General features: G+C 37.0%; 1 protein-coding gene across 50 annotated transcripts in view; it reads left to right on the plus strand.

The window, feature by feature from the left end:
* The window catches only part of MYCBP2 (MYC binding protein 2), a 286,856-nt gene that overhangs the window by 110,027 nt on the left and 156,645 nt on the right, over positions 1-20,184 (plus strand). For all 50 annotated transcript variants that reach the window (XM_054252281.2, XM_054252282.2, XM_054252292.2 and 47 more), the window contains 4 exons: positions 413-494; positions 8,411-8,528; positions 14,356-14,560; positions 15,191-15,344. In XM_054252281.2, coding sequence (XP_054108256.1) covers positions 413-494; positions 8,411-8,528; positions 14,356-14,560; positions 15,191-15,344 — 559 coding nt within the window. The remainder of the gene's footprint in view (positions 1-412; positions 495-8,410; positions 8,529-14,355; positions 14,561-15,190; positions 15,345-20,184) is intronic.

Below are 20,184 nucleotides of genomic sequence, written 5' to 3' on the forward strand. Positions count from 1 at the left end.
TTATTTGGTAAGGCATTAACAGACATTAAAGTTCTGCCATTTCATTGATGTCGTACATAATTTTGCAGACCTCCTATCCTAGATAGAACAATATTTTATATATAGTTACTGATTATTAAGAAGATTTTACAGTTGACCTGAACCAGTATGTGTTGAATTGTTAGTAAATATTATTTGTAAGAGTTTCAAAGTATGTATTATGAAAAAATTATACATTTATATGACCTACAAAAATACTTTATAAACTAAAATTATATTTATTTGTCATTAAATATAAATTTTCCTACCAGTTACCTATTTTTAATGGTGCTATAAATCTTAAATAGTAAAAATTACACTGCTTTTAGTATAGTTGTAATAGAAATGTAAAATGCATGTGATGAAAAAATAAAGCTATGTGTTTTGGTTTCAGTGGTTTTAATGGAAAACGGAGATGTCTATACATTTGGTTATGGGCAGCATGGGCAGCTAGGACATGGAGATGTCAACTCCAGGTACTTGCTAACTTTTCATTTGAAGATCCTGGGTTCTTTTTTCTTTTCCTTCTTGTTTCTCTCTCTCTCTCTCTCTTTCTCTCTCTCTCTCTCTCTTTATACATTTCTAGAATTAAAATAATATTATGCCACTGCTTTGCAAAGTGTGGTCCATGAATTATTGGTGGGTTTCAGATTTTGTGGTTGAGTGCTTTTGTGGGGAATAAAGGACTTTGTAGTTTCAGGAGAAAAGTTGATACATATTTTAAATATGAAAGTGATTATGATTATCACAAAATATTACTATATTCTTAGCAATTATGTTTTTAAAGGCTGTGCATGGTAATAGAAAAGACAGTGAATTGTGTTTTTTAAAAGGTCAGCAATGGATTTGATCATGTTCCTGATGTCTGTTTTGTATTTTTCATCTAATAATAAGCAGTCATTGAAACTTTAATAATTTTTAACAGAAGCTGTTAGTCTCTCTGATGAACTATTTTGACTTATTGCAAATAGTAAAGAATTAATTGTAGTAGAGAGACTGGTAGTCATTTCCTAATATCCCTACTTCATTTGGTAGTGGAGTTTTAGTTTATGACATGATCATGCAGCTAAAGGTTACTTTTCTCAGCCTCCATTGCAGCAGGATGTGGCCATGTGAACCTAAGTGATAGGTTCCACTTTGGAATCTTGCTATTAAAGGGAAAGGGCGTACCTCTCCATTTTCCCTTCTCTCCTCCCAACTTGCTGCTTGGAATGAATACGTGGTAGCAGAAACTAAAGAAGTTATCATAGAGATGATTAGTTGGAGACTGTGTATTGAGAATGGCAGAAGTATAAGAGGAATAGCCTGGGTCCCTGACACCGCGAACTGCCCCCGTTAGCTTCTTACAATTGCATGCTACTTGCCTGAGAAATAAACTTTTATCTTGAAGTCCCTCTTACTTTGTCTTTCATTGCAGCAGCCGAGTTTGTATTCTACGTAATGCAGTCAGAATACTTTTGGTCAAAAGCAACAGAAAATTTATCTTTATTAGTTCAAGTCTTCCAGAGAGCAGATGCCAAGACAGGATTAGATGCACAAAGAATTTATTAGGGGAAAACACCTGTGAGAGAGATAAAGGGGAAAAGGGCTAGCATAGACAGGGAAGGCCTTCAGATACGATGTAGTTTTGATTCCTATGAAAGGAGAAAGGGAGGAATTGGGTAGGAGGAGTCTAGATTACAGCATAGCATTAAGAGAGTTTTAGCCAGACCAGTGGCATGTCCCAAAGCTGAGGATACCTTTGGAAGGGTCCTGCATTGGGCAGGAATAGATCAGCATTCATACCTTCACCATGCTCAGGCACAGCTGATAGCACCCTAGGGGATGAATGTCCTCATGCATCCAAAGAGACAGCACCTGAGGCTGTTATAATAGTTAATTCTACTTTCTGTAACAGATTGTCGTAAAGGAAATCTGAATGGTCTGTGTCTGTGGCTGTCTCACCATAGAAATAGGAGTATTTATGAAATCTAGAAAGATACAGAGCAGCTTCAAGCCAGACTTCACTCAGCAATCCACTTTGTTGCAAAAACTCACCTTCTTTTTGACCTTCTACTCTGCCTTATTCTTCCTTGTAGTCAAAGTGTATGTGCCAGAATCAAGGAGACTTTTATGATTTCTCCTTAGAGTGAAAGAAAGAGAACTTCTCTTCACAGAGTCATTACATAAAATCCAAGGTTTTCACTGTATCTTGAACTCACCCTACTATTGTAGCAGGGATGGAATTCTGCCATTTATATGGTAAAGACTAGTGATTCTTAACCCTGGGTGTATATTAGAATTACTTAGGGAATTTGAAAAAATATCATACATGGATTCTACATCTAGCATTTCTGAGAGATACATGTTGGAAGGCTTGTGGCTGGGACAGGGGTGGGGAGTGGTCCTGGATAGGATGCCAGCATCATAGTTTTTTTCTGAAAGGTCCCTAGATTCTATATGTATTCAGGATGGGAACCACTGTCTACCTCTTGAGCTGAGGCAGGGTCAGATCCATGGGCACTACATAAAAAGTGACAATGAAAATGAATGTCTTGAGTTCCTTTTATGAATTTTGTTGCTAGAAGTAAGAGATGATTGAGATATCACTGAGTTGAACTTCTCATTAGAAACACAAATGCAACATAAAATTGATGCTACTCTCAAAAGGTTTGTAAAACTATCACAATCACAGATATTTAATGACAAATATGCTTGAAAAGAGCAAAAGATGTCTTTGGCAGAATTACTTATCAAATGTGTCTGTTGGATATGACATAATATCAACAGTGTTGAGTAATTACTGTCACAGATGTTAGATGCCAACAGATATTTTCTTTGCAACTGAATAACATTACTGAGATGCAGAGGGTGAATCTGTGTTGTAATTACAGTTGGCCCTCTATACCTGTTGGTTCTGCATCTATGGATTCAATCAACCTTGACAGAAAACATAGTTAGACCTACAATAATTGCATGTATAATGAACATGTACAGATGTTTTTGTCTTGTCATTATCTCCTAAACAATAGAGTATAACAGCCATTAACGTGGAGTTTACATTGTATTAGGTATTGTAAGTAATCTAGAGATGTTTTATAGTATACAGGAGGATGTGCTTAGGTTATGTGCAAATATCATGCCAATTTAAATAAGGGACTTGAGCATCCATGGAGTTTAGTAGCTGCGGGGGATGCTACAACTAATCCCCCATTGATTTTGAGGGATGAGTATAACCTTTGTGGGGAAGAGCGTGGCATCTTTTTGTTCTGTTTCTCATTTGAGAGTTAGGACACAGAAGAAGAGAGTTTATTTGTATCAGTAGTGCTGTTATCGTTGTTATTTAGCTGGTGGTTATTTTGTGAGCCATAGAAACTGGGAAAGGTGCATTGCAGTTAGACAAGATTGGGTCTCAGTCATGTATGCAGCAAAGGGGGCACATCACAGAAAATAATTGGCAAATAACAGTATTTCATGGTCTTACGAGTGGAAAGGGAAATAGTGAAAAGCCTGGCCACGTTATGGTCAGGTTATGTTATCTTACTGTGCACTCGGCCCTCAGAAGAATGAGCAGCATGAGCATGGCATCCTTCCACACTGCACTGAGGTGTGATGGCTGCTGAGAGGGAAGGTGTTCATGTCAGCTTTTAAAATGAAGAGGTTACCTAAAAACATTATTTTGTGGTATTAGTATAACCAGGGTTATACTAGTGAACACCATTCTTTGATTCGCAAGTCTCAAGAGATATAGGGCAGCTTCAGGCCAGACTTCCTCCGGTGATAATATTATAGCAATATGCTCAGTATTTTAAATAACTTGAGTTTATCATCTTCATGAAATATGATAGCATTTAATGTTGAAACAAAATATCAGGGTTTCTTAAGAAGATTAAACATTGGTGGGATCCACACAGTGGTGTAGTGACTGGTAGATGCGGCACAGTCATCGAACCTGGAAGTAGAGGCAAGGTTCAGCTCTTCACTTCTTACCAACCATGTGACAATAATTTCTTAAGAATATTAAATACTGGTGGAATCTGTTTTAACTACCCAAAGTTGTTATTTTCCAACATGGAATGTTTTACTCCTGGTTCCATTGAGTGGCAACTGAAAGACTGATTACATGAAGTGTGGGCAGAGCTAAAATGGGTAATGCAGTAGTCATACTTATGTACTGTGCCTAGTATATGAGAAATTCATCAAGACTGCTTCAGTCTTAAGCACTCAGTTACCTTGTCTGTCTGGATCTTTGTGGGACTTGGAAAATAGTAATCGAGAACTCTATTATTAATTCAGAAAGGAATTGAGGAACAATCTTGGGAGGAACAAAGTTCTATAGCATATGTATAAACTACAACAAAGCAAAACATTTGTAGATGCTTAGTTGAAATAAAGTGTTACCGTGTAGAATATTTTTGAAAAGTCTGTACTAATCAAGAACTATTAACTGGAATTTACTGAATGTACTATATAGCACACAATAATGTGTTAAGATAAATATGGTGTGCATGATAATGAAGATGGAAAAATGTTATTGATACTCTCTTTATTTAATGTGTTATATTGCCAGAATGACTGAGTTTGGTGTCTGTGTTGGGTCCTGATTCTGTCCCTTGGTAGCTATGTAATCTTGGCCAGGTTACTTTTCTTGCATCTTAGTTTCTTCGATTATTAAATGTAAATAAGCCTCTCTCCCTCAGAAGGTTGTGTGAGAATTCAGTGAAATGAACAGATGATTTAGCACAGAAGCCTAGCCCATAGTCAGCACTCATTAAATGTTAGCTGTTCCTATGGCTGCTTTTTAAAGTGAATGTCAAAAGGCTTATGAGGACTTTTATACGTTCAGTCATGACATGAGTCTACCAACCCTCTTTTTGGTTTATTTTGTTTGATGTGCTCTTCAGTTTCTGCATTTCAAATTCTTTTACCATGTTTAGTAATAGGGGGGAAAAACTGTATAGTTTAGCTGCTTTTATTCTCTTTTCTAGCAGAATTTTGATAATTCTTACAGTGTTTCCAAGTTTCATCTTTTTCTTGCTCTCCTATCCTCCTTCTGCACTAATGTGCTACACAGTCATGAACCTGGAACCATGGTTCGGCTCTTTTGCTTCACTTCTTATCAACAATGTGACTAATTTCTCTAAGCCTTAGTTTTTATATCCCATAGGATTGTTGTAGAATTAATGTGATGTATGTAAAGTGCTTGTTGTACACACCTGCATACACAGAAAGTTTTTCTTTCTGTTCTTCCTCTGTTTTTCAAGTATTTTAGTGAATAGACTCTCTGCTATCATCTAAAGAGTTTGAAGACTATGTACTAGAAGACCTGCCACCAATTCTTGGGAAAACTCTTTCAAACTCTTCAGCTGTCCTCAGGGAGTTATTTTGATAATCAGTTGTACAGTTACCACAGTTGTGATACAATTTCACATTTTCTGTGTGAAAGTGATTCGTAAATTGCAGATGAGTAAACAGTTGCAAGAATTATCCCTTCAGTTTCTTGTTTGCAGTAGACTGGATGTTTCTGTGAGGGCATGAGGTCCACTTACGGCCCTTTGAAATGACAATTATTCATTTGTAAAAACTCCCCATACTCAGAATTGAGAACCACTTCCCTTTCCACTGTTTTTCCTAGCTGTATTATTACATCCTCAAGTGGAAAAACTACTGCTCTTCTGAGGCAGGACCATTTCGTTCTACTCTGCTATTGTTACCTACTACCTTTTTTCAGTCACTGCCTTTCATTCATTGAGAATTTAGCATCTGGCTCAGAGGATTTCCTTACCCTGAGTCGTGTTATAGACATGAGTGATGTGAATGTCCACATGAATGGTCCCGTACAGCATTCTTTCTTTTCCATCCTTACTTCTGCATTCACAGAGGATGTTCTGTGAACCCATGCTGGATCTGCCATAGCTCTAACTGTGAATTCTCTAGTTTAAATATCCGTAATCTGATGATGCTTTCTTCCTCTGTGATGCAGCCCTACTTTACTTGCCTTTGACTTTATGCCCCGCAACTCTCTTTCACTATTTTTCATTCCTTTTTTACTTTATTTCCTACTCAAGTTAAAGACTGTTGCTTAACTTCTTCACCTATCCTCTTACCAATTTCTTCAATTTTCCCACTCTCTTGGACCTGGTACTAGGACATGATAAAACTGCAAGCATGGATCAATCTGTTTATATCTCCTAACCCTCCACTTAAGCTTCTGGAAAGAAATACATCACCATACCTATGCAGACTGATACATAATTTGTAGATTCAACCAGTCCCTCTACAATGGTCATTAATCCTCCTGTTGTGTAGCTTTGAACTATTTGACTTAAGACTGTTTGAGAGTTTGATGAAAGACATGTGGTCTCAGTCCAGAAAAATACGAGAATATACACTTAAAAATTTGCCTGCAAATTTAGGGGATCTTTTGAAGCTCACTCATGGACTTCCTAGAAGTACTTTATATTTAGGTTGAGAACTCCTGCTGTTGGTATGTATCTGTTCCACCTACCACCATACCTTTTCTTGAATCTTAAAATTCTCCATTCACCTGTTTCTGTCTTTCAGCATAGGACCTCCATTTACGTTGCAACCAAAATAAGAAATTATTCAGCCCACCAACCCTGCGAACCTGCCTGCATCCATACCACTTCTCTGCTTCTTTCCTCATGTTACAATGAAAGAAGAACCTGTCGTGTCCATGCTATGAAACCTAGCTGCCTTTTCCTTAGAGATCTGTTTCTGTTTCCTGTTTCTCTCTGATCGTCTTTATCTTGAGTCAACCTTTTAAACTTCCTCAAATCTCTATAATTAAAAAAAAAAGACAAATCCTCTTCTTCAGTTTCATTATTCCTTTAGCTGGTGGCTCTCCTTTCTTTTTTCCTGTGGTGTTGGGATAAATTAGAGACTGTGTATTCTCTGACTCCTTATCTGCTGCTGTTGCCTGCTTCCACCACAGAGACCTCCTTCTGCTAAATCCAGTGGTTACTTGTACGTCTCCTTAGAGCATTAGGAATGTACATTATTTTCCATTCTTGAAACCTGTTCTTCCAATGAGTCTCCTTGAGTTCTTTCTTCCTGTGTGGTTTAATCTAGATGTTTGTGAGCTCTTCTTCCTCTGTCTATATCTAAAGTGTTAGAAGAGACTCATAAGGGAAATTAGGATCTCTTATTTTCTCTCTCAAAGAGGCTTCCTAGATCTCATTCCTTCTCATAACTTAAGTGAATATTACCACTGTCTACTCTGTTGCTTAAACAAAAAAATCTTCCTTGCCCCATATCAATCATCTGCCAAGTTTCGTCAGTTCTGTTGCTTACATAGCTGTCAGAGTCACTAACTCTTTCACTCTGCACTGTTCCTAGTTAAGGCCTTCATCATAAATTACCGAAACTGCTATGAAATTTTCTTAACTAGGTTTCCAGCTGCTAGTCTTGTCCTTTTCCAATTCGTTTTTCATGGCAGTCTCAGTAATCACTAAAAACATATATTTTGTATAATTTAAAAAATTTAAAGTGTTCTAATTACATTGTCTCAAAAGCAGAGCTCTCCTCTTATGTGTGGAATATTTCTGTGATGGTTGTTTTTCTAATTACAAATAAGGTTACTAAAAATGGCTATTAAAAGTAGGAAAGGATACTAGGATGTTATTTATCATAATAGTTACCATTCATTAAACTATGTGCCAGACACTGATCCAAGCACTTGATATGAATGGACCTCTTCATTCTTCACAGGAACCCTGTGAGGGCAGACACCGTTTGTTAGTATTCTCCATATGATAGAGAGAAAAAGGAAATACAAAAAGAATGAAAAATTTGTTCAAAGTCCTGGTCACGTTACTATTAAGTTGGGGAGCCAGGAGTCACACCCAGCCAGTCTAGCTTTCAGGCCTGAGCTTATAGCCGCTTCTCTAATGCCTCTCATGATACTATGTTTTGACTCATTAACTATGATTCTAAGATCTAAACTTATTGCTTAGTGATAAGAGTTAGAAAACAGAGACATAAAATTAATTATTTCATCTAGTTCCTGGATTGAATTCCTATTAAGGCATTACGTGATTCTTATTTCATCCAATAAATATAAAGATCTCTAGCAGGTCAGTCAGTATACAGAGTACCAGATTAAAAATAAATATAGCATCAGTTTTTAGAAATATTAAGACTTCTATGTCTATGGTTAGGGTCATTAAATTTAGAAGATCTTTTTAATGATCTTCTTAAAGCCAGCAATTGTCTTTTTCATCTTTGTTTATCTAGTACCTGGAATGGACATAGGCATTTAGCACTTAAATGTTTATTGAATATTCTTATTAGTGCCTTATATCTTTTCTACTCTTTATTGCATTGTTTACTTACTGTTTTAGTTGAGTCTCGTAAGAAATTGACTTACTTTTTTTTTTTTTTTTTAACCTAGGGGATGTCCCACACTTGTTCAAGCATTGCCAGGCCCTAGCACACAAGTCACTGCAGGCAGCAACCATACGGCAGTACTTTTAATGGATGGACAGGTCTTCACATTTGGAAGTTTTTCTGTAAGGAATTTTAAAAACATTAATAATATTGCATTATACCATTGCCTTATAATTTGTCTCTGTTAGTTATTTTTTCTGGTTCCAGTGAAATTCTTGTATTATAATTGTTACATAATATTTCATGCCTTCATCCCCAACACACACAAAACTTGAATGATACTTTGAAGTAATTTTCCTTTCTAGCTCAGTATTAGAATTTATTTAATTTAACAGCTTTGTTAGAATTGGACATGTTTATTTCAGATTAAAGTCTTTTAAGCATTAAGTAGAGCTAATTCTGTCTTTAATTGTTTAAAATTATACTTTCTTTTTTCCTTTTCCACCCTCTGAGTCTGCCTGCCTGTTACATGGGTGCTTGTGCACACACTCTCTCTCTCTCTCTGCACCAAAGCTTAAAGAGAGTGAAAATGCTCTAAGAATTTTGTGTAGTTTGAGCATAGCAGATATCAGGAAAAATCTTTGTGAGACTGTGCTGATATACTTCTGCCATTTTTGACTTGGGTAATTACTAAGAACTCTAGAACCTAAGTCTCTGGGATGACATTTACAGCTTTCAACTTTTTAAAAAATTTAAATGTATACTTAAAATATTTTATTTGGAAATGGTTTCAAACTTACAGAAAGGTTGCACAACTAAGAATAGTACATAGAATATATGGTCAATGTCTTTAACCAGATTCACCTAGTGTTAACATTCTGATCAAGCATTTGCTTTATTATTGCACATTTGCCTGTTCTCTCTCATACACACACACTGTGTGTGTGTGTGTGTGTGTGTGTGTGTGTGTATGTATATAAAACAATTTTTTTTCTTGAATCCTTTAAGAATGTCTTGTATACATTATGGCCTGTTACCTCGTACATACTTTAGTTTGTATTTTGTGAATTGACCGAATAATTATTTTTGGCATGTCTCTCCCCTCCAATCTAGGATCAGGCCTTACATTTGCCTGTTGTGTGTCTTTAGTCGCCTTTAATCTGTAACATTTCCACAGCTATGTGTTGTCTATTATGACATTGACACTTTTAAAGAGTATAATACTGTTTTTAAAAATAGGATGCTCGTCATTCTTGTTTCTCTGATATCTCCTCATGTTTAGATGCAGGTTGTGCACCAAGGCAAAGATACTCTGTAAGTGATGTTGTGTTTGCCTCGCTGCATCACATCTGGAGCACAACAGAATGCCATCTGTTTCTCATTGATTATATACATTTTGATCACCTGATCAAATGTCTGGTTTCTGTACTGTTTCTCCTTTGCAGCTATAAGCAATCTGTAGGTGGACGCTTTTAAGATGCCTCCTTCTCATCAAAATTTCCCCCTAGATTTAGCATCTATTGATCATTCCTTCTTGAACTAGTCTTTAACGTTTAAAAAATAGTGAGTTTTTTTCAGCCCCAGTAGGCACTTCGCATTTTACTGTAGGCAAGAGCCCCCCCTTTCCTGTTTACTTGTTTGTCTGTTTATTATTGGTAAAGACTCAGGTATTTGTATTTTCTTCATTATCATCTTTAATTATTTGGGTGCTTAGATTATCTCAGACTTGTATTATTATGACATGCCCCTTCATTTTTTGGAGTACTTCCTTTCTTTCCAGCATAACAAGTTGTTTAGCGTTTATCTTGTATAGGCCCTGTATCAGTCCTAAAATCAGCTATTTCTCCAAGAACGCCGATTCTTCTTAGTGGGGAATAGTAATAGATACCAACGGGACACTAGATGTGTTCAGTGCTACAGGATGTCTTTGCATCTCCAGTATGCGTATATATATATATATATATATATATATATATATATATATTCACACATCTGTGTTTGTATTTTAGAAATCATAGGCCCGGCATGCTAGTTCATACCTATAATCCAAGCATTTTGGCAGGCCCAGGGGTTCAAGACCAGCCTGGCCAACATAGTGAGACCCCATCTCTATAGTAAAAAATTTAGCTGAGTCTGGTGGCATGTGCCGGTGGTCCTAGCTGCTCAGGAGGCGGAGATGGGAGGATTACTTGAGCCCTGGAGGTCAAGGCTGTAGTGAGAGCCATGATTGCACCAGTGCCCTCCAGCCTGGACAGCAGAGCAAGATCCTGTCTCAAAAAGAAGGAAAGAAAAAGAAATAAACCCATGCTGTGACTTCTACTTCTGATCCATTCCCACAAGGTTCTTTCTTACCTGGTTCTGTTCTATATTTATGTTCTTTCTTCCTCAGTAAGAATCTTTGCTTTCAACAATGTCAGTATATTTATTTCTCACCTAGTTCCCAAATATGTCTAAAATAGTTTTACATTTGCTTTGCCTATTCAAGTCCAAAAAAACAAACTCACTGAAAGGTCAGTCTTGCTCCTTCCCAGTGTCTGAAGGTATATAGTCAAGCATTGTCCATGAGTGGCCTGGATTCTCTCTCTCTCTCTCTCTCTTGTTCACTGGAAATTACAATTCCTTTGGAATAGAGTGGGGCTCATTTGTTTCAGTTTAAGATTCCTCTCACCCTATCCTTTCATTAAATTTTGTTTCATTTAAAAAATATGTAGTACATTTACAGGTTGCTAAAAATGAAGTTATACAAATATTGTATACTCAGAGGTGTCACTTCCTCTCATATTCCTGACATTTCTGCCTCCCACACCTTTCACTCCACACTTGTACGTAATGAATGTCATTGTTTTACAGTTTATTCTTCTGTGTTTCTTCTTGTGAAGATAAATAAATAAGCATGCACACACGCTATTAAATATATATCTATATATGTATTAAGTGTATACATACAGAGTCATGCACTGCATAAAATACTGTCATGAACAGTATTTTGGTCAGTGATGGACTGCATATGCTAAGGTGTTCCCATTCATACCTTGGCTAGACCTTTTTTAGGTTTAGATACACAAATACTTACTAGTGAGTTACAGTTGCCTACTCACTAGTAGTTAGTACACCAGCATGTTGTACAGGGCGGTAGCCTAGGAGCAATAGGCTATACCGTATCACTAAGTGTGTAGTAGGCTATACCATCTAGGTTTGTGTAAGTCCATTCTCATGTTCGTACAGTCACCGAATCACTTAATGACACGTATTTCAGAACATAACCCTGTCATTAAGTGACATGTGACTGTACATACATAGATACATTTCCCCTTCCTCGTTCTTTTAAGGTAATAGTCTATATATGCTCTTTTGCACTTTGCTCTTTTTGCTTCAATATATCACCTAGAAATTGCTCCATATTAGTTCATAGAGCTCTTCATGTTTTTTAACCTCAGTCTAGTACTCCATTTTGTGTTTATATGGTAGTTTATTCATTCAATTTCTTATGTTTGTATATTTACTTACTTTGCAATGATAGTAATGAATATTGTTAGAAGTGTATCTTTGAGACAAATTTCTGAAAGCGAGATTACTGGGTTGAAAGTTAATGCCTATGTCGTTCTCTTGTATTTTGCATTCACACTAACAGTGTATGAGATTGCCTGTTTTCCACAGAATCGCCAACGGAATGTGTTGTGGTACCTTTAATCTGTGCCAGTCTGATAGATGAGGAATAGTCCTGCTTAAGTTCCTTTGCCTTTAGCTGGTGCTCTGATCCTTATAGTTTGCATCCATATTTAGTATTTTGGCATTGAAGGTTAACTTTCCCTTTGCGGGGATGCATTTGCCTGTGCTGTTTCTAACTTCTCCACATGCCTCTGTTTTCCTTCTTAAGAGCTTCCCCTTTTGTGCTCTGCACATGTTCAGGTTTGCAGTAGCAGGTGGGTGGAGAGAACTCTTGGAATTTGGCTTCTTCTGCTTATAGGAAACATAGAGATCATGACACCTGCTGTCTCCTTATACTGCTGAAGGTTTGAGTCACTTATAAATTTGTTTACACAGCACATTTTTATGTCTTTTGAGGGGGTTATGTGAGTGGCAAGATTTGAAGTCAGACAGTCATTATCTTCCAGTCCCAGCAGTCTTAGTTGTGAACTTTTATGAATTTAAATTTAGCCATTTATAACCACATTCTGAGTCCTTATGGAGTTGTCCAGGTACCTTATCACACTTTTGGACGGCTTTTCTTCACATTAGTTGGTAGTAAGGGAATACATATTTATTTCAATAGTCGATGAAAAAGATACTAATTTATTTTTCCTCTGAAAGTGAATATATCCCTGAATATGATATATTTTGCTCACTATTTACATTTTTTTTTTTTTTGAGACGGAATCTTGCTCTGTCATCCAAGGTAGAGTGCAGTGGTGTGATGATCTCAGCTCACTGCAACCTTTGCCTCCTGGATTCAAGCAGTTCTTGTGCCAAAGCCTCCTGAGTAGGTGGGACTACAGTCACTCGCCACCACACCCAGCTAATTTTTGTATTTTTAGTAGAGGATATTTCACCATATTGGCCAGGCTGGCCTCAAACTCCTGATGTCAGGTGATCTGCCCTCCTAGGCCTCCCAAGGTGTTGTGGTACCTTTAATCTGTGCCAGCCTGTGGGATTACAGGCGTGAGTGACTGCACCAAACCATCGTTTACATTTTTGTGCTCTTATTTTCTTTGTCAAAAATAAAAACCCTTTTACAGAGCGTGAGAAATAAACATTGAATGTTTTGGCTGCTTCGCTTACCATGTACTTGCCATGTTTCCTTCCCTGGTTCTGACCAGGGATTCCACAGTCAGTTTGTGGATGTGTTTTTTTGCTGTGTTACCTGGTGGTTGGCCGAGAATATGACCAGAGTGTTTGCAGTGCTCTCAGCTCCCTTGTTCTAGAATGCTGTGGGGGTAGAGCGCTCCTGAGCCAGGGATGGAGGAATATCTACTGAGTCAACATCAGCATTCTTTTATTTTTTTTCAGCTACTGGCTTAGTAGTGAGAAACTTCCTATTACTTTTAAAATTAAACACTTACCTGACCAGGTCCCTATAGATAGCCATACTTTTAAATGGTTAATAGTTATGTACTTAAAACATCATACCTTACCATAGATTGTGCTGTTTATTTTAAAACATAAATGAAATAACTTATGGACATACCATCTGAAAACATTACATATTTTTCTAATTGTATTCACAGTTTTAGTTTATTTTGGCCTTTTTACTTGAATATTCTCAGATTGTATGAGTTTAATAGTGACTTTCTTTTATACTATCAACTTACAATGTCAGAGTGACTTTTTAAATGAACAATTTGAAATACTAATATTTTAATATACTGTGTGTATTTATCATACTTTTCATTTAAATGTAGGCGAAGACAAAGTATTTTGGAGATATTCCTGATTGGAAAATATTTAACACTTTTTTTTTGAAATGATGCACTTTATACTTTATTGGGGGAAGACTTTCCAGGAATAATAGAAATTACTGTATTACTTTATAAATGTATGGTCCAAATTTTGTAGGTATAATATTTATTTTAAAAACCCAAACTAGGCCGGGCGCGGTGGCACAGGCCTGTAATCCCAGCACTTTGAAAGGCCGAGGCGGGTGGATCATGAGGTCAAGAGATCGAGACCATCCTGGTCAACATGGTGAAACCCCGTGTCTACTAAAAATACAAAAAATTAGCTGGGCATGGTGGCGCGTGCCTGTAATCCCAGCTACTCAGGAGGCTGAGGCAGGAGAATTGCCTGAAGCCAGGAGGCGGAGGTTGTGGTGAGCCGAGATAGTGCCATTGCACTCCAGCCAGGGTAACAAGAGCGAAACTCCTTCTCAAAAAAAAAAAAAAAAAACCCAAACTAACAAGTGGTGAAAAATAAGGTTTCATAGAGTGATTTTTATCTACTGCCTCCTTAATTTTATGAAAATTAGATTGTTTACACAGCAATATTGTTAATATGGTTTATTTAATCTTTTAGAAAGGACAACTGGGCAGACCAATTTTGGATGTGCCATATTGGAATGCAAAGCCAGCTCCCATGCCTAACATTGGATCAAAATATGGAAGAAAAGCTACTTGGATAGGTGCAAGTGGGGACCAGACTTTCTTACGAATTGATGAAGCACTTATTAATTCTCATGTACTTGCTACATCAGAAATTTTTGCCAGTAAACACATAATAGGTAATACCAGAAATAAACAAATGCTCCTTCCAAACTCTTGTCATGATTGATAGTAAATGGTTTATCTTTCTCTATGATGAAATATACTTTTATAGCTTTTTGTTTTCTTTCTGCTCGAAGAAATTTAAATAAGCCTGTAAATGTCTGTGTTTATATGTCTGTGTGCTGAAAGAATGAAATAATTGGGAGATCTAGAAACCAGTTTTTGGCAGCTAGACAGTGGTAAAACTATAAACTAAATTCTGGTAGAATAAAATCCATAAGAGATTTTTCTGCATTGTTTCTTGCAAAAAAATGTTAGAAATTGATTTTTATGGGAGGTTATATAAATCAAACTTTGAAGTTTCATGAAGACTAAGATATCAGTCTATACTTGTGTCCATGATATTGTGAATAATTATATAATAGAGTGGTATAGCAAGAGATTAGGAGAATGTATTGTCAATTTAGACATCCTGAGGTTTTAGGCCTAATTTTCCCACTTAAAGATTTTTTAGTTCCTTAGCCTCTTTCATTCTCCACTTACTCATCTGGGAAATGGAGATAATAATACTTACTTTATGGGTTTTAGGGAATATAAAAGCATAATACTATATATTAAAATTATATGTAAATATTCTTTTTCTTAAGGCCTGGTACCTGCTTCTATATCAGAACCTCCTCCATTTAAATGCCTTCTGATAAATAAAGTAGATGGGAGTTGTAAAACTTTTAATGACTCAGAACAAGAGGATCTGCAAGGATTTGGTGTGTGTCTTGATCCTGTTTATGATGTAATTTGGAGGTAAGCATCTCAGTTTATAAAACAGAGTAGTAAATAAGTTTTGATGCAATTCTACTCTTAACGGTAATATAAACTTTATTTACAGGTGGACTTGTCACACATCAATACTCTTCCGTTTATCTAATAACTGCAATTCTGTCTCAGTGATTCACAGGGACCTTTATAGTACAGCATAGTGGTTAAGACCATGCATTTTGAGCAACACTACCTAGGTTTGTCCCAGCTCCATAACTTGCTTTCTGTGTCACCCTGGAGAAGTTACTTTGTGTGCCTCAGTTTTCTCATATATGAAATAGGGATACTAATACTACAAAGGCTAATAGTAGGTGCCATAGAAGTGTTTGGTAATATAATTATTAATTTGACTATCAAGAGTTCTGTTGTAAATTATTTTTAGTCTGTCATCAATCCTGTTTTTATTATATAGAATTTACTCTATTTTTTGTTCTTGGAATTATTATCAACTATGAGGAGAAAATTATGCCAAAGATAATATAGAAGAAAGAAGATAATTGAGCTTGCTCTTTAGGAATATGCATTCAAAAATTACTGGTATCGACTTCTTCCTGGTTTAGGCTTGGGATGATACAAGTGTCCAGGAATTTATTCGTTTCTTCCAGGTTTACTAGTTTATGTGCATAGAGTTGTTTGTAATATTCTCTGATGATTGTATTTCTGTGGAATTTGTGGTGATACCCCCTTCATCATTTTTTATTCCATCTGTTTGATTATTCTCCCTTTTCTTTTTTATTAATCTGGCTAGCAGTCTATTTTGTTGATCTTTTCAAAAAACCAGTTCCTGGATTTATTGATTTTTTTTTTGAAGGGCTTTTTGTGTCACTATCTCCTTCAGTTTTGCTCTGATCTTAGTTATTTCTTGTCTTCTGCCAGGTTTTGAGTTTTTCTGGTCTTGCTCCTCTAGCTCTTTCAATTTTGATGATAGGGTGTCGATTTTAGATCTTTCCTTGCTTCTCGTGTGGGCATTTATTGCTATATATTTTCCTCTAGACACTGCCTTAAGTGTGTCCCAGAGATTCTGGTACATTGTGTCTTCATTCTCATTGGTTTCGAAGAACATCTTTATTTCTGCCTTCATTTCATTGTTTATCCAGTCAACATTCAAGAGCCAGTTGTTCAGTTTCCATGAAGCTGTGTGGTTCTGAGTTAGTTTCTGAATTCTGAGTTCTAACTTGATTGCACTATGGTCTGAGAGACTGTTTGTTATGATTTCTGTTCTTTTGCATTTGCTGAGGAATGATTTACTTGTGAAGCAGAGGTAGCAATTAAGAGCCTACCACCCAAAAAAAAGTCCAGGTCCAGATGGGTTCACAGCCGAATTCTACCAGACATCCAAAGGGAAGCTGGTACCATTCCTTCTGAAACTTCCAAACAATGCAAAAAGGGAATCCTTCCCAAATCATTTTATGAGACCAACATCATCCTGATACCAACACCCGGCAGAGACTCAGCAACAAAAGAAAACTTCAGGCCAATATCCATGATGAACATCATTGCAAAAATCTTCAATAAAATACTGGGAAACCGATTGCAACAGCACATCAAAAAGCTTATCCACCATGATCAAGTAGGCTTCATCCCAGGGATGCAAGGCTGGCTCAACATACGCAAGTCTATAAACGTAATTCACCACATAAACAGAACCAAAAACAAAAACCATGTGATTATCTCAATTGATACAGAGAAGGCCTTTGACAAAATTCAGTAGCCCTTTTTGCTAAAAAACCCTCAATAAACTCGGTATTGATGGAACGTATCTCAAAATAATAAAAGCTATTTACAACAAACCAACAGCCAATATCATTCTGAATGGGCAAAAACTGGAAGCATTCCCTTTGAAATTCTGGCACTAGACAAGGATGCCCACTCTCACTGCTCCTATTCAATATAGTATTGGAAGTTCTAGCCAGAGCAATCAGGCAAGAAAAAGAAATAAAGGGTATTCAAATAGGAAAAGAGGAAGTCAAATTGTCTCTATTTGCAGAAAACATGATTGTATATTTAGAAGACCCCATTGTCTCAGCCCAAAATCTCCTGAAACTGATAAGCAACTTCAGCAAAGTCTCAGGATACAAAATCAGTGTGCAAAAATCACAAGCATTTCTATACACCAATAACAGACTTAAAGAGAGCCAAATCAAGAACGAACTGCCATTTACAATTGCTACAAAGAGAATAAAATACCTGGGAATACAACTAACAAAGGATGTAAAGGACCTCTTCAAGGAGTACTACAAACCACTGCTCAACAAAATAAGAGAGGACACAAACAGATGGAGAAACATTCCGTGTTCATGGTTAGGAAGAATCAATATCGTAAAAATGGCCATACTACCCTAAGTAATTTACAGATTCAATGCTATCCCCATCAAGCTACTAATGACCTTCTTCACAGAACTGGAAAAAACCACCTTGAACTTCATATGGAACCAAAAGAGAGCCCGCATATCCAAGTCAATTCTAAGCAAAAAAAAAAACAAAACAAAGTGGGAGGCATCACACTACTGGACTTTAACCTATACTACAAGGCTACAGTAATCAAAACAGCATCATACTGGTACAAAAACAGAGATATAGACCAATGGAACAGAACAGAGGTCTTAGAGGCAATGCCACACATCTACAACCATCTGATCTTTGACAAACCTGACAAAAGCAATGGGGAAAGGATTCCCAGTTTAATAAATGATGTTGGGAAAACTGGCTAGCCATGTGCAGAAAGCAGAAACTGGACCCCTTCCTGACACCTTACGCTAAAATTAACTCCAGATGGATTAAAGCCTTAAACATAAGACCTAACACCATAAAAACCCTAGAAGAAAACCTAGGCAAAACCATTCAGGACATAGGCATAGGCTAGGACTTCATGACCAAAACACCAAAACCATTGGCCACAAAAGCCAAAATAGACAAATGGGACCTAATCAAACTCCACAGCTTCTGCACAGCAAAAGAAATAGTCATTAGAGTGAATAGGCAACCAACAGAATGGGAAAAAATATTTGCAATCTACCCATCTGACAAAGGGCTGATATCCAGAAACTACAAAGAACTAAAACAGATTTACAAGAAAGAAAGAAAGCCCATTTGAAAGTGGGCAAAGGACATGAACAGACACTTTACAAAAGAAGGCATACATGAGGTCAACAAGCATATGAAAAAATGCTAATCTTCACTGGTCATTAGAGAAATGCAAATCAAAACTACATTGAGATACCATCTCACGCCAGTTAGAATGGTGATCATTAAAAAATCTGGAGACAACAGATGCTGGAGTGGATGTGGAGAAATAGGAACACTTTACACTGTTGGTGGTAGTATAAATTAGTTCAACCATTGTAGAAGACAATGTGGCACTTCCTCAAGGACCTAGAAATAGAAATTCCATTTGACCCAGCAATCCCATTACTGGGTATATATCCAAAGGATTATAAATCAGTCTACTATAAGAACACATGCCCATGAATGTTCTTTGCAGCACTGTTTACAATAGCAAAGACCTGGAACCAACCCAAATGTCCATTAATGATAGACTGGACAGGGAAAATGTGCCACATATACACCATGGAATATTATGCAGCCATCAAAAACAATGAGTTTGTGTCCTTTGTAGGGACATGGATGAACCTGGAAACCATCATTCTCAGCAAACTAACACAAGAACAGAAAATCAAACACTGCATGTTTTCACTCATAGGTGGGTGTTGAACAATGAGAACACCTGGACACAGAGAGGGGAGCATCACACACTGGGGTCTGTCGGGGGGAAATAGGGGAGTGACGGCACGGGGTGGGGAGTTGTGGAGAGAGAGCATGGGGAGAAATGCCAGATATAGGTGATGGGAGGAAGGCAGCACATCACACTGCCACGTGTGTACCTATGCAACAATCTTACATGTTCTTCGCATGTACCCCAAAACCTAAAATGTAATTTAAAAAAAAGTAAAATACATTAAGATTTCATATTGGTATATCCAAATTTAAGGTTGTATGACTTTTACTCAACTTCATTAATTTGATATTTGTCTCTTTTGTATGCTAAAATCTGTTTTTAACAATATTAACAAATTCAATTACTTGATTATTTTACTATGTATGTCCATATAGTTTACAAATAACACAATGTTTTTATTAAAAGTATGCTTATTGAATAGTAAAAAAAAATTGGAATGCACTCTGGAAATTATTAAAACGTAGAGATAAATAAGGTACAAAAGAGACTCAAGAAATTATGTTGCATTTGTTTAAAATTTATTGTGTTGCTTTATGTACAAAAGAAATAAAGATGTTACCCTTCCTAGCATTTCTAGCTTTGGATACTCATAGGGGGTTTACGCTGCCATCGCCAGAGTGGCTGATCACAGGGCTGAGCACTACTTTCCTCTTGTGGCCGGTCTTGGTAGGCAGGATTCCAGTAAATTGAAAGGTTGAAGTGGTGTGAATGAAGAGACTCTTTTCTGTCTTCCTTCTGCTGCCCATGCCTGCTTGCATTCTCATCAGACAGCTAAGTCCTGAGAGGCCATGTGGTAGCAGTGGGATAGATGATCTGGAATGACTTGCCATCTCCTTCATAATTTTCTTCCTTGTTCCAAAATAGAGATTAATCATGAGGCTTGCATTTGGAGTGAAGAGACTACTCCACTTCCCAGGCCAGGATTGGGTTGCGTACATCTCAAACCAGTTACATCTCCCTGGCTGCATTGTGCAAGGTAGATGAAATAACAAGAGACTATGGGCAAGTGGTCTTTTGTGGTCATTCTTATGGAGACATGAGGTATTAAGAACCAAAACTAGAGTGGTCACAGTGGGACAGAATGGAGGG

This window comes from Callithrix jacchus, chromosome 1 (genome assembly GCF_049354715.1).
Source record: "Callithrix jacchus isolate 240 chromosome 1, calJac240_pri, whole genome shotgun sequence".
Taxonomy (NCBI): Eukaryota; Metazoa; Chordata; class Mammalia; order Primates; family Cebidae; genus Callithrix; species Callithrix jacchus.